This window comes from Phasianus colchicus, chromosome 35, assembly GCF_987193195.1.
Source record: "Phasianus colchicus chromosome 35, bPhaCol1.hap1.1, whole genome shotgun sequence".
Taxonomy (NCBI): Eukaryota; Metazoa; Chordata; class Aves; order Galliformes; family Phasianidae; genus Phasianus; species Phasianus colchicus.
Window position 1 is genome coordinate 1475708 of NC_143470.1, and position 24635 is coordinate 1500342.

At 63.4% G+C, this 24635-nt stretch overlaps 1 protein-coding gene across 3 annotated transcripts in view; it reads left to right on the top strand.

Moving 5' to 3' along the window:
• LOC149913738 (protein PRRC2A-like) overlaps positions 1–24635 on the top strand; it is a 46383-nt gene that overhangs the window by 13532 nt on the left and 8216 nt on the right. For 2 of the 3 annotated variants that reach the window (XM_090129271.1, XM_090129272.1), the window contains exons 3-10: positions 551–725; positions 6748–6841; positions 10037–10112; positions 13324–13473; positions 16995–17116; positions 18951–19033; positions 21611–21738; positions 22686–22764. In XM_090129271.1, coding sequence (XP_089985397.1) covers positions 551–725; positions 6748–6841; positions 10037–10112; positions 13324–13473; positions 16995–17116; positions 18951–19033; positions 21611–21738; positions 22686–22764 — 907 coding nt within the window. Of the gene's footprint in view, positions 1–550; positions 726–1948; positions 4509–6747; positions 6842–10036; positions 10113–13323; positions 13474–16994; positions 17117–18950; positions 19034–21610; positions 21739–22685; positions 22765–24635 lie in introns of those variants that run through there. The other variant, XM_090129273.1, reaches the window with a different exon arrangement.

Below are 24635 nucleotides of genomic sequence, written 5' to 3' on the forward strand. Positions count from 1 at the left end.
GGGCACATGGGGGTCCGAACCGTGTGACCCCCCCCCCCCATAGCCCTATAATTCCATATGGGGGGGGCACATGGGGGTCCTTACCGTGTGCCCCCCCCCCCATAGCCCTATAATTCCATATGGGGGGGGGGGGCACACGGGGGTCCTCACTCCGTGTCCCCCCCCATAACCCTATAATTCCATATGGGGGGGGAAAAGGGGTCCCATCTCCATGCCCTCCCCCCCCACCCCATAGCCCTATAATCCCATATGGGGGGCGAAAAGGGGTCCTAACTCCATGCCCCCCCTTCCCCCCCACCCCAATTATTCCATATGGGGGGGGCACATGGGGGTCCTAACCGTGTGCCCCCCCCCCCCATAGCCCTATAATTCCTTATGGGGGGGAGAAAAGGGGTCCCATCTCCCTGCCCCCCCACCCCATAGCCCTATAATCCCATATGGGGGGCGAAAAGGGGTCCTAACCGTGTGCCACCCCCCTTCCCCCCAGCCCTATAATTCCATATGTGGGGGGCACACGAGGGTCCTAACCGTGTGCCCCCCCCCCCCGCAGCCCCCCGCCATGGCCTGCAGAGCCTGGGCAAAGTGGCGGCCGCGCGCCGGATGCCCCCCCCCGCCAACCTGCCCAGCCTGAAGGCCGAGAATAAAGGAAACGACCCCAACGTGGCGCTCGTGCCCAGAGACGGATCGGGATGGGCCAGCAGCCGCCACGACAGCGACCCCAAGAGGTGGGAGGGGGAACTGCAACTGTGGGGACAATGGGAGGGAATGGGGCCAGCTGTCGACAGCGACCCCAGGAGGTGGGAGGGGGAACTGCAAGTGTGGGGACAATGGGAGGGAATGGGGCCAGCTGTCGACAGCGACCCCAAGTGGTGGGAGGGGGAACTGCAACCCATGGGGGGAGTGGGAGGGAATGGGCCGTCTGCCCACAGCGACCCCAAGAGGTAGGAGGGGGAACTGCAACTGTGGGGACTATGGGAGGGAATGGGGCCAGCTGTCGACAGCGACCCCAGGAGGTGGGAGGGGGAACTGCAAGTGTGGGGACAATGGGAGGGAATGGGGCCAGCTGTCGACAGCGACCCCAAGTGGTGGGAGGGGGAACTGCAACTGTGGGGACAATGGGAGGGAATGGGGCCTGCTGTCGACAGCGACCCCAAGAGGTGGGAGGGGGAACTGCAACCAATAGGGGGAGTGGGTCTGCAGCCTCCATGACAGCGATCCCAAGAGGTGGGAGGGGGAACTGCAACTGTGGGGACAATGGGAGGGAATGGGGCCAGCTGCCGATAGCGACCCCGAGAGGTGGGAGGTGGAACTGCAACCAATGGGGGGAGTGGGTCTGCAGCCGCCATGACGGCGACCCCAGGAGGTGGGAAGGGGAACTGCAACTGTGGGGACAATGGGAGGGAATGGGCCGTCTGCCCACAGCGACCCCAGGAGGTGGGAGGGGGAACTGCAATCAATGGGAATGGAGTGGGTCTGCAGCCGCCATGAGAGCGACCCCAAGAGGTGGGAGGGGGAACTGCAAGTGTGGGGACAATGGGAGGGAATGGGGCCAGCTGTCGAAAGCGACCCCAAGAGGTGGGAGGGGGAACTGCAACCCATGGGGGGAGTGGGAGGGAATGCGGCGGTAGGAGCCATGACAGCGACCCCAAGAGGTGGGAGGGGGAACTGCAACCAATAGGGGGAGTGGGTCTGCAGCCTCCATGACAGCGACACCTGGAGGTGGGAGGGGGAACTGCAACTGTGGGGACAATGGGAGGGAATGGGGCCAGCTGTCGAGAGCGACCCCAGGAGGTGGGAGGGGGAACTGCAACCCATGTGGGGAGTGGGAGGGAATGGGCCGTCTGCCCACAGCGACCCCAAGGGGTGGGAGGGGGAACTGCAACCACGGTGGGGAATGGGGTATAATAGGCCAGCAGCCGCCACGACAGCGACCCCAAGAGGTGGGAGGGGGAACTGCAAGTGTGGGGACAATGGGAGGGAATGGGGCCAGCTGCCGATAGCGACCCCGAGAGGTGGGAGGTGGAACTGCAAGTGTGGGGACAATGGGAGGGAATGGGGCCTGCTGTCGACAGCGACCCTAAGAGGTGGGAGGGGGAACTGCAACCCATGGGGGGAGTGGGAGGGAATGGGCCGTCTGTCGGCAGCGACCCCTGGAGGTGGGAGGGGGAACTGCAACCAGTGGGGATAGTGGTAGGGAATGGGCCGTCTGTCAGCAGCGACCCCAGAAGGTGGGAGGTGGAACTGCAACTGTGGGGACAATGGGAGGGAATGGGGCCAGCTGTCGAAAGCGACCCCAAGAGGTGGGAGGGGGAACTGCAACCCATGGGGACAATGGGAGGGAATGGGCCGTCTGCCCACAGCGACCCCAGGAGGTGGGAGGGGGAACTGCAACCAATGGGGGGAGTGGGTCCGCAGCCGCCATGACAGCGACCCCAGGAGGTGGGAGGGGGAACTGCAACTGTGGGGACAGTGGGAGGGAATGGGCCGTCTGCCCACAGCGACCCCAAGAGGTGGGAGGGGGAACTGCAACTGTGGGGACAATGGGAGGGAATGGGGCCAGCTGTCGAGAGCGACCCCAGGAGGTGGGAGCGGGAACTGTAACCAAGGTGGGGAATCTGGGGTAATGGGGCGGCAGGAGCCATGACAGCGACCCCAGGAGGTGGGAGGGGGAACTGCAACCAATGAGTGGAGTGGGTCTGCAGCCGCCATGACAGCGACCTCAGGAGGTGGGAGGGGGAACTGCAACTGTGGGGACAATGGGAGGGAATGGGCCGTCTGCCCACTTCGACCCCAAGTGGTGGGAGGTGGAACTGCAACTTTTAGGGATAATGGGAGGAAATAGGCCAGCTGTCGACAGCGACCCTGGGAGGTGGGAGGGGGAACTGCAACCCATGGGGGGAGTGGAAGGGAATGGGCCGTCTGCCCACAGCGACCCCAAGAGGTGGGAGGGGGAGTTGCAATACATGGGGACAATGGGAGGGAATGGGCCGTCTGCCCACAGCGACCCCAAGAGGTGGGAGGGGGAACTGAAACCAGTGGGGATAGTGGTAGGGAATGGGCTGTCTGTCAGCAGCGACCCCAGAAGGTGGGAGGTGGAACTGCAACTGAGGGGACAATGGGAGGGAATGGGGCCAGCTGTCGATAGCGACCCCAAGAGGTGGGAGGGGGAACTGCAACTGTGGGGACAATGGGATGGAATGGGGCCAGCTGTCGATAGCGACCCCAAGTGGTGGGAGGGGGAACTGCAACTGTGGGGACAATGGGAGGGAATGGGTGTCTGCCCACAGCGACCCCAGGAGGTGGGAGGGGGAACTGCAAGTGTGGGGACAATGGGAGGGAATGGGGTCAGCTGTCGACTGCGACCCCAGGAGGTGGGAGGGGGAACTGCAACCCATGGGGGGAGTGGGTCTGCAGCCACCATGACAGCGAGCCCAAGAGGTGGGAGGGGGAACTGCAACCAATGGGGACAACGGGAGGGAATGGGCCGTCTGCCCACAGCGACCCCTGGAGTTGGGAGGGGGAACTGCAACCAATGGGGGGAGTGGGTCTGCAGCCGCCATGACAGCGACCCCAAGAGGTGGGAGGGGGAACTGCAAGTGTAGGGACAATGGGAGGGAATGGGGTCAGCTGTCGACGGCGACCCCAAGAGGTGGGAGGGGGAACTGCAACCAATAGGGGGAGTGGGTCTGCAGCCGCCATGACAGCGACCCCAAGAGGTGGGAGGGGAAACTGCACGTTTTCGGGATAATGGGAGGGAATGGGGCCTGCTGTCGACAGCGACCCCAAGAGGGGGGAGGGGGAACTGAAACCAGTGGGGGTAGTGGGAGGGAATGGGCCAGCTGTTGACAGCGACCCCAAGAGGTGGGAGGGGGAACTGCAACTGTGCGAATAATGGGAGGGAATGGGCGTCTGCCCACAGCGACCCTAAGAGGTGGGAGGGGGAACTGCAACCAATAGGGACAATGGGAGGGAATGGGATGGCAGGAGCCATGACAGCGACCCCAAGAGGTGGGAGGGGGAACTGAAACCAGTGGGGGTAGTGGGAGGGAATGGGCCGTCTGCCCACAGCGACCCCTGGAGGTGGGAGGGGGAACTGCAAGTGTGGGGACAATGGGAGGGAATGGGGCCAGCTGTCGACTGCGACCCCAAGAGGTGGGAGGGGGAACTGCAACCCATGGGGGGAGTGGGTCTGCAGCCGCCATGACAGCGAGCCCAAGAGGTGGGAAGGAGAACTGCAACCAAGGTGGGGAATGGGGGGTAATAGCCCAGCAGCCGCCATGACAGCGACCCCAAGTGGTGGGAGGGGGAACTGCAAGTGTGGGGACAATGGGAGGGAATGGGGCCAGCTGTCGACAGCGACCCCAAGAGGTGGGAGGGGGAACTGCAACCAATGGGGGGAGTGGGTCTGCAGCCGCCATGACAGCGACCCCAAGAGGTGGGAGGGGGAACTGCACGTTTTCGGGATAATGGGAGGGAATGGGGCCGTCTGCCGACAGCGACCCCAAGAGGTGGGGGGGGGGAACTGCAGTCAGTGGGTGGAGTGGAGGAAGATGGGTCTGCAGCTGCCATGACAGCGACCCCAAGCGGTGGAGTTCTATGGGGCAGCCGTGGTGCTCTATGCTGCTGTATGGGGCCCTATGGGGCAGCTGCGGGACTGTATGGGGCTGTATGGGGCCCTATGGGGCAGCCGTGCGGCTCTATGGGGCAGCTGTGGGGCTCTATGGGGCTGTATGGGGCAGCCATGGGGCTGTATGGGGCAGCCATAGGGATCTATGGGGCAGCCATGGGGCTGTATGGGGCGCTATGGGGTAGCCATGGGGCTCTGTAGGGCAGCCATGGAGCTCTGTAGGGCCGCCATAGGGATCTATGGGGCAGCCATGGGGCTGTATAGGGCCCTATGGGGCAGCCGTGGCGCTGTGTAGGGCAGCCATGGGGCTGTATGGGGCTCTATGGGGCAGCCATGCGGCCTTATGGGGCTGTATGGGGCCCTATGGGGCAGCTATGGAGCTGTATGGGGCGCTATGGGGCAGCCATGGGGCCTTATGGGGCTGTATGGGGCCCTATGGGGCAGCCATGGGGCTGTATGGGGTCCTATGGGGCAGCTGTGGGGCTCTGTAGGGCAGCCATGGAGCTCTATGGGGCTGTATGGGGCCCTATGGGGCAGCCATGGGGCTGTATGGGGCCCTATGGGGCAGCTGTGGGGCTCTGTAGGGCAGCCATGGAGCTCTGTAGGGCAGCTATAGAGCTCTATGGGGCAGCCATAGGGATCTATGGGGCAGCCATGAGGCTGTATGGGGCCCTATGGGGAAGCCATGGGGCTGTATAGGGCAGCCATGGGGCTGTATGGGGCCCTATGGGGCAGCTGTGGGGTTATATGGGGCTGTATGGGGCGCTATGGGGCAGCTGTGGGGCTCTGTGGGGCAGCCATAGGGATCTATGGGGCTGTATGGTGCCGTATGGGGCAGCCATGGGGCTCTGTAGGGCAGCTGTGGGGCTGTATGGGGCTCTGTGGGGCAGCCATGGGGCTTTGTGGGGCAGCCATAGAGATCTATGGGGCAGCCATGAGGCTGTATGGGGCCCTATGGGGAAGCCATGGGGCTGTGTAGGGCAGCCATGGGGCTGTATGGCGCGCTATGGGGCAGCCATGGGGCTCTATGGGGCAGCCATGGGGCCTTATGGGGCTGTATGGGGCCCTATGGGGCAGCCGTGGTGCTCTATGGGGTTGTATGGGGCCGTATGGGGCAGCCATGGGGCTCTGTAGGGCAGCCATACGGATCTATGGGGCAGCCATGGGGCTGTATGGGGCCCTATGGGGCAGCAGTGGAGCTCCGTGGGGCAGCTATAGAGATCTATGGGGCAGCCATGGGGCTGTATGGGGTGCTATGGGGCAGCAGTGGAGCTCTGTGGGGCAGCTATAGGGATCTATGGGGCAGCCATGGGGCTGTATGGGGCACTATGGGGCTCTGTGGGGTAGCCGTGGTGCTCCATGGGGCTCTATGGGGCGCTATGGGGCAGCCGTGGGGCTCTGTAGGGCAGCCATGGAGCTCTGTAGGGCCGCCATAGAGATCTATGGGGCAGCCATGGGGCTGTATGAGGTCCTATGGGGCAGCAGTGGAGCTCTGTGGGGCAGCCATAGGAATCTGTGGGGCAGCCATGGGGCTGGATGGCGCCCTATGGGGCAGCAGTGGAGCTCTGTGGGGCAGCTATAGAGATCTATGGGGCAGCCATGGGGCTGGATGGGGCCCTGTGGGGCAGCCGTGGGGCTCTGTAGGGCAGCCATGGAGCTCTATGGGGCTGAATGGGGCCCTATGGGGCAGCCATGGGGCTCTGTAGGGCAGCTATGGAGCTCTATGGGGCAGCCATAGGGATCTATGGGGCAGCCATGAGGCTGTATGGGGCCCTATGGGGCAGCCGTGGGGCTGTGTAGGGCAGCCATGGGGCTGTATGGGGCCCTATGGGGCAGCTGTGGGGTTATATGGGGCTGTATGGGGTCCTATGGGGCAGCCGTGGTGCTCTATGGGGCTGTATGGGGCCCTATGGGGCAGCCATGGGGCTCTGTAGGGCTGCCATAGGGATCTATGGGGCAGCCATGGGGCTGTATGGGGCCCTATGGGGCAGCTGTGGGGCTCTGTAAGGCAGCCATGGAGTTCTGTGGGGCAGCCATGGGGCCCTATGGGGTGCTATGGGGCAGCCGTGGGGCTGCGTGGGGCAGCTTTGCATCTGATCCCCCCCTGTCCCCCCCCCCAGTTCCGATGCTTCAGCCGCAGCCCCGCCGCCATCGCCGCCGCCGCCGGCTTCGCAGCCGCCTGCGGCCACAGCGGGGAAACGGCCCCAACCAGAGGTGGGGGGGGATATTGGGGCGGGGGGGGGGATATTGGGGTGGGGGGGGTGTATTGGGGTGGGGGGGGGAATGGAAGGGATGGGGTGATATTGGGGTGGGGGGGGGATATTGGGGCGGGCGTATTGGGGTGGGGGGGGGATTGGGGTGGGGGGGTAATGGGGTGGGGGGGGAAATGGAAGGGATGGGGTGATATTGGGGTGGGGGGGGGCGTATTGGGGTGGGTGGGTATTGGGGTGAGGGGGGAAATGGAAGGGGTGGGGGGATTGGGGTGGGGGAGGAAATGGAAGGGATGGGGGGGGATTGGGGTGGGGGGGGCGTATTGGGGTGGGGGGGGAAATGGAAGGGATGGGGGGTATTGGGGTGGGGGGGGCGTATTGGGGTGGGGGGGTGAAATGGAAGGGATGGGGTGATATTGGGGTGGGGGGGGCGTATTGGGGTGGGGGGGTATTGGGGTGGGGGGGGGAAATGGAAGGGATGGGGGGGGGGATTGGGGTGGGGGGGGCGTATTGGGGTGGGGGGGGAAATGGAAGGGATGGGGGGTATTGGGGTGGGGGGGGCATATTGGGGTGGGGGGGGGAATGGATGGGGGGGTATTGGGGTGGGGGGCGGAATGGGGTGGGGGGGGGAAATGGAAGGGATGGGGGGATATTGGGGCGGGGGGGCGTATTGGGGTGGGGGTGGAAATGGGGTGGGGGGAGGGTTTAGGGTGGGGGGGGCGTATTGGGGTGGGGGGGGTTTAATGGAAGGGATGGGGGTGTATTGGGGTGGAGGGGGGGAATGGAAGGGATGGGGGGATTGGGGTGGGGGGGGCGTATTGGGGTGGGGGGGGGAATGGAAGGGATGGGGTGATATTGGGGTGGGGGGGGGATATTGGGGCGGGCGTAATGGGGTGGGGGGGGATTGGGGTGGGGGAGGAAATGGAAGGGATGGGGGGGGATTGGGGTGGGGGGGGCGGATTGGGGTGCGGGGGGAATGGATGGGGGGTATTGGGGTGGGGGGTGGAATGGGGTGGGGGGGAACGGAAGGGGTGGGGGCGGTTGGGGTGGGGGGGGAATGGAAGGGATGGGGGGGATTGGGGTGGGGGGGGAAATGGGGTGGGGGGAGGGTTTCGGGTGGGGGGGGTGTATTGGGGTGGGGGGGGAAATGGAAGGGATGGGGGGTATTGGGGTGGGGGGAATGGGGTGGGGGGGAAATGGAAGGGGTGGGGGGGTATTGGGGGGGGGGAATGGGGTGGGGAGGGCATATTGGGGTGGGGGGGGGAATGGAAGAGGTGGGGTGGTATTGGGGTGGGGGGGATTTGGGGTGGGGGGGAAATGGAAGGGATGGGGGGTATTGGGGTGGGGGGGGAATGGGGTGGGGGGGAAATGGAAGGGGTGGGGGGGTATTGGGGGGGGGGAATGGGGTGGGGAGGGCATAATGGGGTGGGGGGCGGAATGGAAGGGATGGGGGTATGGGGGTGGGGGGGGATTTGGGGTGGGGGGGAATGGAAGGGATGGGGGGTATTGGGGTGGGGGGGGCGTATTGGGGTGGGGGGGGAATGGAAGGGATGGGGGGGATTGGGGTGGGTGGGGGGATATTGGGGTGGGGGGGATTTGGGGTGGGGGGGAAATGGAAGGGATGGGGGGATTGGGGTGGGGGGGGATTTGGGGTGGGGGGGGGAAATGGAAGGGATGGGGGGGTATTGGGGTGGGGGAGGTGGGTTTGGGATGGGGGGGCGGATTGGGGTGGGGGGGGGAATGGGGTGGGGGGGGGAAATGGAAGGGATGGGGGTGTATTGGGGTGGGGGAGGTGGGTTTGGGATTGGGGGGTATTGGGGGGGGGGATTTGGGGTGGGGGGGGAAATGGGATGGGGGGGTATTGGGGTGGGGGTTGGGGAAATGGAAGGGATGGGGGGTATTGGGGTGGGGGGGGGCGTATTGGGGTGGGGGGGGAATGGAAGGGATGGGGGGGATTGGGGTGGGTGGGGGGATATTGGGGTGGGGGGGGATTTGGGGTGGGGGGGAAATGGAAGGGATGGGGGGGATTGGGGTGGGGGGGGAATGGGGTGGGGGAAGGGTTTAGGGTGGGGGGGGTGTATTGGGGTGCGGGGGGGAAATGGAAGGGATGGGGGGATTGGGGTGGGGGGGGATTTGGGGTGGGGGGGGGAAATGGAAGGGATGGGGGGGTATTGGGGTGGGGGAGGTGGGTTTGGGATTGGGGGTATTGGGGGGGGGGATTTGGGGTGGGGGGGGAAATGGGATGGGGGGGTATTGGGGTGGGGGTTGGGGAAATGGAAGGGATGGGGGGTATTGGGGTGGGGGGGGATTTGGGGTGGGGGGGGAAATGGAAGGGATGGGGGGTATTGGTGGGGGGGGAATGGGGTGGGGGGGGGAACAGAATGGATGGAGAGTACTGGGATGGGTGGGGGGGTACTGGGATGGATGGGGGAGTAATGGGGTGGGGGGTATTGGGATGGGGGGGGTATTGGGACAGAGGAGGGCAATGGGATGGGTGTGGGGGGGTTATTGGGGGGGGGAATGGGGTAGATGGGGGGGGAATTGGATGGGGGAGGGTATGGGGTGGATGTGGGGGGGTTATGGGGGGGGGAATAGGGTGGATGGGGGGGGTATGGGGTGGGGGGTAATAATGGGGGGGGTAATGGGATGGGGAGGGGGTTATGGGGGGGGAATGGGGTGGATGGGGGGGTATGGGGTGGGGGGTAATAATGGGGGGGGTAATGGGATGGGGAGGGGGTTATGGGGGGGGAATGGGGTGGATGGGGGGCGTATGGGGGGGGGGTAATAATGGGGGGGGTAATGGGATGGGGAGGGGGTTATGGGGGGGGGAATGGGGTGGATTGGGGGGGTATGGGGTAGAAGGAGGGGGAATGGGATGGGGGGTGTGGGGTGGGGGGGGGCGTATTGGGATGTGGGGGGGTCATGGGATGGATGTGGGGGGGAATGGGGTGGAAGGGGGGGGGAGAGCAGGGATGGGGGGGGGAACTGGGATGGAGGGGGGGGGAAGAATTGGGAATTGGGGGGGGGGGGGGCAATGGGACATGTGGGGACGGAACTGGGATGGATGGGGGTAATTGGGGACAGAGAGGGAGCGTACTGGGATCCTCTTCCACATTAACGAGCCGGCTGTGTGCCCCCCCCTCCCCATTTCAACCCCCCCCCCCCTCCCCGTTTTAACGCCCCCCCCCCCCCCATACAGAACCCCCCCCCCGCAGCGCCCGGCGTGGCAAAGTCGTGGGCGCAGGCCAGCGCTACCCACGGAGCGCACGGAGACGGTGAGAGCGCCCCCTGCTGGCGGCCGCCGGAACTGCAGCCGTCATTGCGCCGCTCTGCGACCCCCCCCAAAAAAATCCCCCATCTGTCCTATAGGAGATCTGTGCCCCCCCCATAAAAATCCCCCATTTGTCCTATAGGAGATCTGTGCCCCCCCCATAAAAATCCCATCTGTCCTATAGGAGATCTGTGCCCCCCCCCCATAAAAATCCCCCATTTGTCCTATAGGAGATCTGTGCCCCCCCCCATAAAAATCCCATTTGTCCTATAGGAGATCTGTGCCCCCCCCATAAAAATCCCATCTGTCCTATAGGAGATCTGTGCCCCCCCCATAAAAATCCCCCATTTGTCCTATAGGAGATCTGTGCCCCCCCCATAAAAATCCCATCTGTCCTATAGGAGATCTGTGCCCCCCCCATAAAAATCCCCCATTTGTCCTATAGGAGATCTGTGCCCCCCCCATAAAAATCCCATCTGTCCTATAGGAGATCTGTGCCCCCCCCATAAAAATCCCCCATCTGTCCTATAGGAGATCTGTGCCCCCCCCATAAAAATCCCCCATCTGTCCTATAGGAGATCTGTGCCCCCCCCATAAAAATCCCAGCTGTCCTATAGGAGATCTGTGCCCCCCCCATAAAAATCCCCCATCTGTCCTATAGGAGATCTGTGCCCCCCCCATAAAAATCCCAGCTGTCCTATAGGAGATCTGTGCCCCCCCCATAAAAATCCCATCTGTCCTATAGGAGATCTGTGCCCCCCCCATAAAAATCCCATATCTGTCCTATAGGAGATCTGTGCCCCCCCCATAAAAATCCCCCATTTGTCCTATAGGAGATCTGTGCCCCCCCCATAAAAATCCCATATCTGTCCTATAGGAGATCTGTGCCCCCCCCATAAAAATCCCATAGGAGATCTGTGCCCCCCCCATAAAAATCCCAGCTGTCCTATAGGAGATCTGTGCCCCCCCCATAAAAATCCCCATTTGTCCTATAGGAGATCTGTGCCCCCCCCCATAAAAATCCCCCATTTGTCCTATAGGAGATCTGTGCCCCCCCCATAAAAATCCCCCATTTGTCCTATAGGAAATCTGTGCCCCCCCCAAAATAATTTCAGTGCCCCCCCCCATCTCAATTATTACTTATTGATGTTTTTTTTGTCCCCCCCCCCTTGTTTTTCTGCCCCCCCAATCTGCCCCCCCATCTCTGTGCCCCCTGTATTTGTGTCCCCCCCTCTTCCTGTCCCCCCCTTATTTCTGCCCCCCCACATTTCTGCCCCCCCTTTATTTCTGCCCCCCCCCTTATTTCTGTTCCTCCATCTCCACCCCCCCCCACATCTCTGCCCCCCCCATATTTCTGTCCCCCCCCATTTCTGTCCCCCCCCATTTCTGCCCCCCCCATATTTCTGCCCCCCCCACCTCCCCCCCCACGTCTTTGTCTCCCCCCACCTCCCCCCCCCACACCTCTGTGTCCTCCCCCCTTATTTCTGTCCCCCCCCCATTTCTGTCCCCCCCCCCTCCATCGCCCTTACATTTCTGCCCCCCCCACATCTCTGCCCCCCATATTTTTGTCCCCCCCCATATTTCTGCCCCCCCCCATATTTCTGTCCCCCCCAAATCTCTGCCCCCCCCATATTCCTGTCCGCCCTTTATTTCTGCCCCCCCATGTCTCTGACCCCCCCACGTTTCTGCCCCCCCATATTTCTGACCCCCTCCCCATATTTCTGACCCCCTCCCCATATTTCTGCCCCCTCCCATATTTCTGTCCCCCCCCATATTTCTGACCCCCCCCCCATATTTCTGTGCTTCCATATTTCTCCCCCCCCATCCCTCTGACCCCCCCCTATTTTTGTTCCGCCTCATATTTCTGTCCCCCCCCCGTATTTCTGCCCCCCCCATATCTCTGCCCCCCCCATATCTCTGCCCCCCCCCATATCTCTGTCCCCCCCATATTTCCATCCCCCCCCACGTTTCTGTGCCTCTATATTTCTCTGCCCCCCAAATCTTTGCCCCCCATCTCTGTTCCCCCCGTATCTCTGACCCCCCCCATATTTCTGTCCCCCCCCATATCTCTGCTTCCCCCCCCCATTTTTCTGCCCCCCCCATATCTCTGCCACCCCCCCATATTTCTCCCCCCCATATCTCTGACAACCCCCCCTTATCTCTGCCCCCCCCATATCTCTGCTCCCCCCCTATATCTCTGCCCCCCCCATATCTCTGCCCCCCCATATCTCTGACCCCCCCATATTTACATCCCCCCCATTATAACTGACACCCCCATATCTCTCCCCCCCCATATTTCTGCCCCCCACCTCTACCCCCTCATCTCCCCCCTTTCCCCCCTCCCCCAAACACCCCACATCCCCCCCACCCCCCCCACCTTTTCCTCCCCCCTATATCTCTGCCCCCCCATATCTCTGCCCCCCCCATATTTCTGTGTCCCCCCCTTATCTCTGACACCCCCCATATCTCTGACCCCCCCCACCTCTATCCCCTCCCCCCCCCCCCAAACACCCCCATCCCCCCCACCCCCCCCACCTTTTCCTCTCCCCCCCATATCTATGTCCTCCCCACTTATCTCTGCCCCCTCCCATATTTCTGTCCCCCCCCATATTTCTGGCCTTCTATATTTCTCCCCCCCCATATCTCTGCCCCCCCATATCTCTGTCCCCCCCTTATCTCTGTTCCCCCCCATATTTCTGACCCTCCCCCATATTTCTCCCCCCCATATCTCTGACAACCCCCCCTTATCTCTGACACCCCCCATATCTCTGCCCCCCCCACCTCTATCCCCTCCCCCCCCCCAAACACCCTCCATCCCCCCCACCCCCCCCACCTTTTCCTCCCCCCCATATCTCTGCCCCCCCCATATCTCTGCCCCCCCATATCTCTGCCCCCCCATATCTCTGCCCCCCTCCATATCTCTGCCCCCCTCCATATCTCTGCCCCCCCCATATCTCTGCCCCCCCATATCTCTGCCCCCCTCCATATGTCTGCCCCCCCCCCATATCTCTGCCCCCCCCATATCTCTGTCCCCCCCCCCATCTCTCTGTCCCCCCATCTCTCTCCCCCCCATATTTCTCCCCCCCATACCTACTCCCCACCTCTACCCCCTCACCCACCCCCCTCTTCCCCCCCCCCCAAACACCCCCCATCCCCCCCCCCCCCCCCCATTCCCTCCCCCCCTCCCCCATTCCCACCCCCCCCCCCCAAATCAGGCCGTGCCCCCCCCCTTCCGGCCCGCTTTTCTCGGGAGGAATTTCCCAGCCTGCAGGCGGCCGGCGACCCGGAGCGACCGGAGCGGGCAGGCAGAGAGCGGGACGGCTGCGCCGCGTCTCCTGGGCCCGCACCCAGCCCCCGCCCCCCCGGTACGGACCCCCCCCCATTTTAACAGCCCCCCCCCATTTCACACCCCATCCCTCTGCATTCAGTCTCACCCCAAATCCCGGCTTTCTGGCCCTCCCACAACCCCAAATCCCCCCCTCAATCCATGACCCCCCCCCCATCCCCACCGCCCAGGTCCTCCATAACCCCTCCCCCTTTGTGCCCCCCCCCATTTTAGCAACCCCCCCATTTTACATCCAAAATCCCCCCTCATCCCAGTGTATTCACTCCGACCCCAAACCCCCCCTTTCTGACCCTCCCACAACCCCAAATCCCCCCCAATCCATGACCCCCCCATCCCCAGCCCTTGTGCCCCCCCACCCCCCCAGTATGGACCCCCCCCATTTTCATAACCCCCCCATTTTATACCCACCCGCCCCCCCAACCCCAGTATATTCAGTCTGACCCCAAACCCCCCCTTTCAGACCCTCCCCCAATCCCAAATCCCCCCCCAATCCATGACCCCCCCCAGCCCCCGCCCCCCCGGTACGGACCCCCCCCCCATTTTAACAGCCCCCCCCCATTTCACACCCCATCCCTCTGCATTCGCTCTGACCCCAAACTCCCCCTTTCTGACCCTCCCACAACCCCAAATCCCCCCCAGTCCATGACCCCCCCCATCCCCACCCCTTGTACCCCCCCACCCCCCTGGTACGGACCCCCCCCCATTTTAACAGCCCCCCCCCATTTCACACCCCATCCCTCTGCATTCGCTCTGACCCCAACCCCCCCCTTTCTGGCCCTCCCACAACCCTAAATCCCCCCCCAATCCACGACCCCCCCATCCCCACCCCCCAAGTCCTCCATACCCCCCCCCTTACCCCCCCCATTTTAACAACCCCCCCCCATTTTACACCCAACCCCCCCCCCCAACCCCAGTGTATTGACTCCGACTCCAAACCCCTGCTTTCTGACCCTCCCACAACCCCAAATCCCCCCCCAATCCACGACCCCCCCATCCCCACCCCTTGTGCCCCCCCACCCCCCCGGTACGGACCCCCCCCCATTTTAACAGCCCCCCCCCATTTCACACCCCATCCCTCTGCATTCAGTCTCACCCCAAACCCCCCCTTTCTGACCCCCCCACAACCCCAAATCCCCCCCCAACCCATGACCCCCCCCCCATCCCCACCCCCCAGGTCCTCCATACCCCCCTCCCCCTTTGTGCCCCCCCCCATTTTAGCAACCCCCCCATTTTACATCCAAAATCCCCCCTCATCCCAGTGCATTCACTCCGACCCCAAACCCCTGCTTTCTGACCCCCCCTACAACCCCAAATCCCCCCCCAATCCACGACCCCCCCAGCCCCACCCCCCAAGTCCTCAATACCCCCCCCTTACTCCCCCCCCCATTTTAACAGCCCCCCCCAACTCCATTGTATTCACTCTGACCCCAAACCCCCCCTTTCTGACCCCCCCAACCCCCAAATTCCCCCATTATCCCCCCCAATCCATGACCCCCCCATCCCCACCCCTTGTGCCCCCCCCATGCCCCCAGTATGGACCCCCCCCCCCATTTTACACCCAACCCCCCCCCCATCCCCGTGCATTCGCTCTGACCCCAAACCCCGGCTTTCTGACCCTCCCACAACCCCAAATCCGCCCCCAATCCACGACCCCCCCATCCCCACCCCTTGTGTCCCCCCACCCCCCCGGTACGGACCCCCCCCCATTTTAACAACCCCCCCTTTGCACACCCAGAATCCCCCCCCATCCCCGTGCATTCAGTCCGACCCGAACCCCCCCGTTTCCGAACCTCCCACAACCCCAAATCCCCCCCCCAACCCATGACCCCCCCATCCCTACTCCCCAGGTCCTCCATACCCTCCTCCCCCTTTGTGCCCCCCCCCATTTTACATCCAAAATCCCCCCCCAACCCCAGTGCATTCACTCTGACCCCAAACCCCCCCTTTCTGACCCTCCCCCAATCCCAAATCCCCCCCCAATCCATGACCCCCCCATCCCCCGCCCCCCCGGTACGGACCCCCCCCCATTTTAACAGCCCCCCCTATTTCACACCCCATCCCACTGCATTCAGTCCGACCCCAAACCCCCCCTTTCTGACCCTCCCAAAACCCCAAATCCCCCCCCAATCCATGACCCCCCCATCCCCACCCCCCAAGTCCTCCATACCCCCCCTCTTCCCCCCCCCCCCCATTTTAACAACCCCCCCCCATTTTACACCCAACTCCCCCCCCATCCCCGTGCATTCAGTCCAACCCCAAATGCCCCCTTTCTGCCCCCCCCCAACCCCCAAATCCCCCCCCAATCCATGACCCCCCCAGCCCCTGTCCCCATACAGACCCCCCCCATTTTAACAGCCCCCCCCATTTCACCCCCCCCCCCCATCCCACTGCATTCACTCCGACCCCAACCCCCCCTATTGCCCCCCCCCATTTTAACCCCACTTTTCTCCCCATTCCCCCCCTCACCCCCCCCCGTTGCCCCCCCCATTTTAACCCCACTTTTTCTCCCCATTCCCCCCCCATTGCCCCCCCCATTTTAACCCCTCATTTCTCCCCTATTCCTCCCTCCCCCCCCGCTGCCCCCCCCCATTTTAACCCCTTCTCTCCCCATTGTCCCCCCTAATGACCCCCCCCCATTTTAACTCCTCATTTCTCCCCAATTACCCCCCCCCCGTTGCCCCCCCCCATTTTAACCCCACTTTTCTCCCCATTGCCCCCCCATTTTAACCCCTCATTTCTCCCCAATTATCCCCCCCCCGTTGCCCCCCCCCATTTTAACCCCTTCTCTCCCCATCCCCCCCATTGTCCCCCCCCAACGACCCCCCCCCATTTTAACCCCTCATTTCTCCCCTATTCCCCCCTCCCCCCCCGCTGCCCCCCCCCCATTTTAACCCCTCATTTCTTCCCAATTACCCCCCCTTCCATTGCCCCCCCCCATTTTAACCCCTTCTCTCCCCATTCCCCCCCCCCCACCCCCCCCCCAAGGAACCCCCCCCCATTTTAACCCCTTACTTCTCCCCAATTATCCCCACCCCCCCCGTTGCCCCCCCCATTTTAACCCCTTTTCTCCCCATTCCCCCATTGCCCCCCCCCCATTTTAACCTCTCATTTCTCCCCAATTCCCCCCTCCCCCCCCCGCTGCCCCCCCCATTTTAACCCCTCATTTCTCTCCTATTCCCCCCTCCCCCCCTCTGCCCCCCCCCATTTTAACCCCTCATTTCTCCCCAATTCCCCCCTCCCCCCCCCCCCCCCCCCATTTTAACCCCTCATTTCTCCCCAATTATCCCCCCCACTTACTGTTGCCCCCCCCCCATTTTAACCCCTCATTTCTTCCCTATTCCCCCCTCCCCCCCCGCTGCCCCCCCCCCATTTTAACCCCTTCTCTCCCCATTCCCCCATTGCCCCCCCCCCCATTTTAACCCCTCACTTCTCCCCATTCCATGCCCCCCCCCCCCCATTTTAACCCCTCATTTCTCCCCAATTCCCCCCTCCCCCCCCTGCTGCCCCCCCCCATTTTAACCCCCCCCTTTCCGTGCCCAGGCTGCAGCTGGCGGGAGGGCGGTGGCCGCGATTCTGAGCCCCCCCCCGCCGCTTTAGGGGGGGGCACCGCCCCCCCCGCTCCCCCCCACTTCCCCCCCTACCGGGGTCTGGTGCCGCCCTTTGTGAGTATGGGGTGCCCTGGAATTTGGGGGGGGGGGCGGCGAGGGGGGGTCGGTGCTGCCCCATAAGTGTGGGGTGGGGGGGGGTGGGGGGGGTCGGTGCTGCCCCATAAGTGTGGGGTGGGGGGGGGTGGGGGGGGTCGGTGCTGCCCCATAAGTGTGGGGTGGGGGGGGGGGGTCAGTGGTGCCCCATAAGTGTGGGGTGGGGGGGGATGGGGGGGTGGTGCTGCCCCATAAGTGTGGGGTGGGGGGGGGTCAGTGCTGCCCCATAAGTGTGGGGTGGGGGGGGATGGGGGGGTGGTGCTGCCCCATAAGTGTGGGGTGGGGGGGGTGGGGGGGTGGTGCTGCCCCATAAGTGTGGGGTGGGGGGGGTGGGGGGGGGGGTCAGTGGTGCCCCATAAGTGTGGGGTGGGGGGGGATGGGGGGGCGGTGCTGCCCCATAAGTGTGGGGTGGGGGGGGGTCAGTGCTGCCCTATAAGGGGGCGGTGCTGCCCCATAAGTGTGGGGTGGGGGGGGTCAATGCTGCCCTATAAATGGGGGGGGGGGGGGGTCGGTGCTGCCCTATAAGTTGGGGGGGGGAAATGCCCCATAATTGGGGGGTGGGGGGGCGGTCAGTGCTGCCCTATAAGTGTGGGGTGGGGGTGGGGGGTTATAGGGGGGGGAAATGCCCCATAATTGGGGGGTGGGGGGGGGTCAGTGCTGCCCTATAAGTGTGGGGTGGGGGGGGATCAGTGCTGCCCCATAAGTGTGGGGTGGGGGGGGGTCAGTGCTGCCCTATAAATGGGGGGGGGGGGCAGTGCTGCCCTATAAGTGTGGGGTGGGGGGGGGATGGGGGGGTGGTTCTGCCCCATAAGTGTGGGGTGGGGGGGGTCAATGCTGCCCTATAAATGGGGGGGGGGGTCGGTGCTGCCCCATAAGTGTGGGGTGGGGGGGGTGGGGGGGGTCAGTGGTGCCCCATAAGTGTGGGGTGGGGGGGTCAGTGGTGCCCCATAAGTGTGGGGTGGGGGGGCTGGGGGGGGTCAGTGGTGCCCCATAAGTGTGGGGTGGGGGGGGTCAGTGCTGCCCTATAAGTTTGGGGGGGGGAAATGCCCCATAATTGGGGGGGGTGGGGGGGGTCAGTTCTGCCCCGTAAGTGTGGGGTGGGGGGGGGGTGGGGGGGTGGTGCTGCCCCATAAGTGTGGGGAGGGGGGGGGTCAGTGGTGCCCCATAAGTGTGGGGTGGGGGGGTGGGGGGGTGGTCAGTGCTGCCCTATAAGTTTGGGGGGGGGAAATGCCCCATAATTGGGGGGGGTGGGGGGGGTCAGTTCTGCCCCATAAGTGTGGGGTGGGGGGGGTCAGTGGTGCCCCATAAGTGTGAGGTGGGGGGGTCAGTGCTGCCCCATAAGTGTGGGGTGGGGGGGGTCAGTTCTGCCCTATAAGTGTGGGGTGGAGGGGGGTTCAATGTTGCCCTATAAGTGGGGGGGGGGGGGGTCAGTGCTGCCCTATAAGTGTGGGGTGGGGGGGGGTTTAATGCTGCCCTATAAATGGGGGGGGGGGGGTCAGTGCTGCCCTATAAGGGGGGGGGGGGCGGTGCTGCCCCATAAGTGTGGGGTGGGCAGGGTGGGGGGGGTGGTGCTGCCCCATAAGTGTGGGGTGGGGGGGGTCAGTGCTGCCCTATAAATGGGGGGGGGGATTGTAGGAAAGTGGTTCTGCCCCATAAGTGTGGGGTGGGGTGGGTTCAATGCTGCCCTATAAGTGGGGAGGGGGGTCAGTGCTGCCCCATAAGTGTGGGATGGGGGGGGGCCCAGCAGCGCCCCACACTTGTGGGGCCGTTCTGAACCCGCTGCCCCCCCCCCCAGGTTTACCCCCCATATCTGCCCTTCCCGCCGCCTTATGGGGCCGCAGCCGGGCCGTTCCGCTACCCCACAAGTGACGGGCAGAGGTCAGAACGGGGGGATGTGGGGTTGGTTATGGGGTGGGACGTGGGGTTGTGGGGTTATGGGGTTACGGGGTTGGTTATGGGGTGGGAGGTGCGGTTGTGGGGTTATGGGGTTACGGGGTTGGTTATGGGGTGGGATGTGGGGTGGGATGTGGGGTTGGTTATGGGGTGGGAGGTGCGGTTGTGGGGTGGGAGGTGGGGTTATGGGGTTATGGGGTGGGATGTGGGGTTATAGGGTGGGATGTGGGGTGGGATGTGGGGTTGGTTATGGGGTGGGAGGTGGGGTTGTGGGGTTATGGGGTTGGTTATGGGGTGGGATGTGGGGTTATAGGGTGGGATGTGGGGTTGGTTATGGGGTGGGAGGTGCGGTTGTGGGGTTATGGGGTTACGGGGTTGGTTATGGGGTGGGATGTGGGGTTATGGGGTGGGATGTGGGGTGGGATGTGGGGTTGGTTATGGGGTGGGAGGTGCGGTTGTGGGGTGGGAGGTGGGGTTATGGGGTTATGGGGTGGGATGTGGGGTTGTGGGTATGGTTATGGGGTGGGAAGTGGGGTTGTGGGGTGGGAGGTGGGGATGTGGGGTGGGATGTGGGGTTATGGGGTGGGATGTGGGGTTGGTTATGGGGTGGGAGGTGCGGTTGTGGGGTGGGAGGTGGGGTTATGGGGTTATGGGGTGGGATGTGGGATTGGTTATGGGGTGGGAAGTGGGGTTGTGGGGTTATGGGGTGGGAGGTGGGGTTGTGGGTATGGTTATGGGGTGGGAAGTGGGGTTGTGGGGTGGGAGGTGGGGATGTGGGGTGGGATGTGGGGTTATGGGGGTGGGATGTGGGGTTGGTTATGGGGTGGGATGTGGGATGTGGGGTTGTGGGGTGGGAGGTGGGGTTGTGGGGTTGGTTATGGGGTGGGAGGTGCGGTTGTGGGGTGGGAGGTGGGGTTATGGGGTTATGGGGTGGGATGTGGGGTTGGTTATGGGGTGGGAAGTGGGGTTGTGGGGTTGTGGGGTTGTGGGGTTATGGGGTGGGATGTGGGGTTGTGGGGTTGTGGGGTTGTGGGGTTGTGGGGTTGTGGGGTTATGGGGTGGGATGTGGGGTTGTGGGGTTGTGGGGTTATGGGGTGGGATGTGGGGTTGTGGGGTTGTGGGGTTGTGGGGTTATGGGGTGGGATGTGGGGTTGTGGGGTTGGTTATGGGGCAGGATGTGGGGTTGTGGGGTGGGATGTGGGGATGTGGGGTGGGATGTGGGGTTGTGGGGTTGGTTATGGGGTGGGATGTGGGGCTGTGGGGTTATGGGGCGGGATGTGGGGTTGGTTATGGGGTGGGAGGTGGGGTTGTGGGGTGGGATGTGGGGTTATGGGGTGGGATGTGGGGTTGTGGGGTTATGGGGTTGGTTATGGGGTGGGATGTGGGGTTATAGGGTGGGATGTGGGGTGGGTTATGGGGTGGGAGGTGAGGTTGTGGGGTGGGACGTGGGGTTGTGGGGTTGGTTATGCGGTGGGATGTGGGGCTGTGGGGTTATGGGGCGGGATGTGGGGTTGGTTATGGGGTGGGATGTGGGGTTGGTTATGGGGTGGGATGTGGGGTTGTGGGGTTGTGGGGTGGGATGTGGGGTTGTGGGGTTGGTTATGGGGCAGGATGTGGGGTTGTGGGGTGGGATGTGGGGATGTGGGGTGGGATGTGGGGTTGTGGGGTTGGTTATGGGGTGGGATGTGGGGTTGTGGGGTGGGATGTGGGGTTGTGGGGTTGGTTATGGGGTGGGATGTGGGGCTGTGGGGTGGGATGTGGGGTGGGATGTGGGGTTGTGGGGTTATGGGGTTGGTTATGGGGTGGGATGTGGGGTTATAGGGTGGGATGTGGTGTTGGTTATGGGGTGGGAGGTGGGGTTGTGGGGTTGGTTATGGGATTGGTTGTGGGGTGGGTTATGGGATTGGTTAGGGGCTGGGATGTGGGGTTATGGGGTTGTGGGGTGGGATGTGGGGCTGTGGGACTATGGGGTGGATTATGGGGCGGGATGTGGGGTGGATTATGGGGCGGGATGTGGGGTTGGTTATGGGGTGGGAGGTGGGGTTGTGGGGTGGGATGTGAGGTTATAGGATGGGAGGTGGGGTTATGGGGCGGGATGTGGGGTTATGGGGTTGGTTATGGGGCGGGATGTGAGGTTATGGGGTGGGATGTGGGGTTATGGGGTGGGATGTGAGGTTATAGGGCGGGATGTGGGGTTGGTTATGGGGCGGGATGTGGGGTTGGTTATGGGGCGGGATGTGGGTTATGGGGCGGGATGTGGGGTTATGGGGTGGGATGTGGGGTTGGTTATGGGGCGGGATGTGGGGTTATGGGGCGGGATGTGGGGTTGGTTATGGGGCGGGATGTGGGGTTATGGGGCGGGATGTGAGGTTATGGGATTACGGGGTGGGTTATGGGGTGGGATGTGGGGTTGGTTATGGGGCGGGATGTGGGGTTATGGGGCGGGATGTGGGGTTGGTTATGGGGCGGGATGTGGGGTTGTGGGGTTGGTTATGGGGTTATGGGGTTTTGGGGTTGGTTATGGGGCGGGATGTGGGGTCCGAGCCCTGCGCTGCCCCACAGATCGCAGCGGCCGCGCGGCCCCCCATTGCGGGGGGGGGGGGAGGCGGTGAGTCGCCCCCCGGTGCTGAAACACGACGAGCTGCGCGACTTCGACGAGCTCGACACCGACAACGACGACGGCTGGGCAGGTGGGACCCACAGCCGCCCCATGGCTGCCCCATAGCGGCCCGATAGCTGCCCCATAGCCGCCCCATGAATGCCCCATGGCCGCCCCATGGCTGCCCCATGGCTGCCCCATAGCTGCCCCATAGCTGCCCCATGGCTGCCCCATGGCTGCCCCATAGCGGCCCGATAGCTGCCCCATAGCTGCCCCGTAGCCACCCCATGGCTGCCCCATGGCCACCCCATGGCTGCCCCATAGATGTCTCATAGCTGCCCCATAGCTGCCCCATGGCTGCCCCATAGCTGCCCCATAGCTGCCCCATAGCGGCACCATGGCTGCCCCATAGCTGCTGCATAGCTGCCCCATAGATGTCTCATAGCTGCCCCATAGCCGCCCCATAGCGGCCCCATAGCTGCCCCATAGCCGCCCCATAGCTGCCCCATAGCTGCCCCATGGCCGCCCCGTAGCTGCCCCATGGCTGCCCCATGGCTGCCCCATAGCTGCCCCATAGCTGCCCCATAGTGGCCCCACAGCTGCCCCATAGCGGCCCCATAGCTGCCCCATAACAGCCCCATGGTGGCCCCATAGCTGCCCCAAAACTGCCCCATAGCGGCCCCATAGCGGCCCGATAGCTGCCCCATGGCTGCCCCATAACTGCCCCATAAATGCCCCATGGCTGCCCCATGGCACCATGGCTGCCCCATAGCTGCCCCATAGCTGCCCCATGGCTGCCCCATGGCTGCCCCATAACTGCCCCAGAGCCACCCCATAGCCACCCCATTGTGGCCCCATAGTAGAAGCAATGTTGTTCCTTACCTGCCCCATAGCAGCCCCATAGCAGGCCCATGGTTGCCCCATTTTTGCCCCATAGCTGCCCCATAGCTGTCCCGTAACTGCCCCATAGCTGCCCCATGGCTGCCCCATGGCTGCCCCATAGCCGCCCCATGGCTGCCCCACGGCTGTGCCCCACAGGCGCCCACGAGGAGGTGGATTACAGCGAGAAGCTGAAGTTCAGCGATGAAGAGGATGGCAGGGAGTCGGACGAGGAGGGGTGAGTGCGACCCACAGCGACGGCCTGCCCCATAACCGCGGCCTGCCCCATAACTGCGGCCTGCCCCATAACCGCGGCCTGCCCCATAACTGCGGCCTGCCCCATAACCGCGGCCTGCCCCATAAGTACAGCCTGCCCCATAAGTGCTGCATGCCCCATAACTACAGCCTGCCCCATAACTGCGGCCTGCCCCATAACTGCGGCCTGCCCCATAAGTACAACCTGCCCCATAAGTGCGGCCTGCCCCATAAGTGCGGCCTGCCCCATAAGTACAGCCTGCCCCATAACTGCGGCCTGCCCCATAAGTGCTGCATGCCCCATAAGTACAGGCTGCCCCATATCTGCAGCCTGCCCCATAAGTACAGGCTGCCCCATAAGTGCGGCCTGCCCCATAAGTGCGGCCTGCCCCATAAGTACAGCCTGCCCCATAACTGCGGCCTGCCCCATAAGTGCGGCCTGCCCCATAAGTACAGCCTGCCCCTTAACTGCGGCCTGCCCCATAAGTGCTGCATGCCCCATAAGTACAGGCTGCCCCATATCTGCAGCCTGCCCCATAAGTACAGCCTGCCCCTTAACTGCGGCCTGCCCCATAAGTGCTGCATGCCCCATAAGTACAGGCTGCCCCATATCTGCAGCCTGCCCCATAAGTACAGGCTGCCCCAGAAGTGCGGCCTGCCCCATAACTGCGGCCTGCCCCATAAGTGCTGCATGCCTCATAACTGCGGCCTGCCCCATAACTACGGCCTGCCCCATAACTGTGGCCTGCCCCCTAAGTGCCGCGTGCCCCCTAAGTGCTGCCTGCCCCATAACTACAGCCTGCCCCATAAGTGCTGCGTGCCCCGTAAGTACAGCCTGCCCCATAACTACGGCCTGCCCCATAAGTGCTGCCTGCCCCATAAGTGCCTTTGGGTGCCCCCCAAGTACCCAGGGTGCCCCGTAACTACCTTTAGGTGCCCCATAAGTGCCTCTGGGTGCCCCATAAGTATCTTTGGGTGCCCCATAAGTACCTTTGCCCCATAAGTGCCTCTGGGTGCCCCCCAAGTACCCAGGGCAGCCTATAAGTGCCATTGGGTGCCCCATAAGTACTTCTAATGCCCCATAAGTGCCTCTGGGTGCCCCACAAGTACCTTTAATGCCCCATAAGTGCCATTGGGTGCCCTATAAGTATCTTTGGGTGCCCCATAAGTGCCATTGGGTGCCCCATAAGTGCCTGTGGGTGCCCCATAAGTATCTCTGGGCACCCCATAAGTATCTCTGGGTGCCCCATAAGCACCTCTGGGTGCCCCATAAGTGCCTTTGGGTGCCCCCTAAGTATCTCTGGGTGCCCCATAAGCACCTCTGGGTGCCCCATAAGTACTTCTAATGCCCCATGAGCACCTCTGGGTGCCCCATAAGTGCCTCTGGGTGCCCCATAAGTGCCATTGGGTGCCCCATAAGTGCATTTGGGTGCCCCATAAGTGCCTCTGGGTGCCCCATAAGTACCTTGGGTGCCCCATAAGTGCCTCTGGGTGCCCCATAAGTACCTTGGGTGCCCCATAAGTGCCTCTGGGTGCCCCATCTGTACTTCTAATGCCCCATAAGTGCCCTTGGGTGCCTTCTAAGTGCCTCTGGGTGCCCAAAAAGCCCCCTTGGGTGCCCCATAAGTACTTCTAATGCCCCATAAGTGCCCTTGGGTGCCCCATAAGCGCTTCTGGGTGCCCCATAAGCCCCCTTGGGTGCCCCATAAGTACTTCTAATGCCCCATAAGTGCCTCTGGGTGCCCCATAAGTACTTTTAATGCCCTTTTAATGCCCCATAAGTGCCTCTGGGTGCCCCATAAGTACTTCTAATGCCCCCTAAGTGCTTTTGGGTGCCCCCTAAGTATCTCTGGG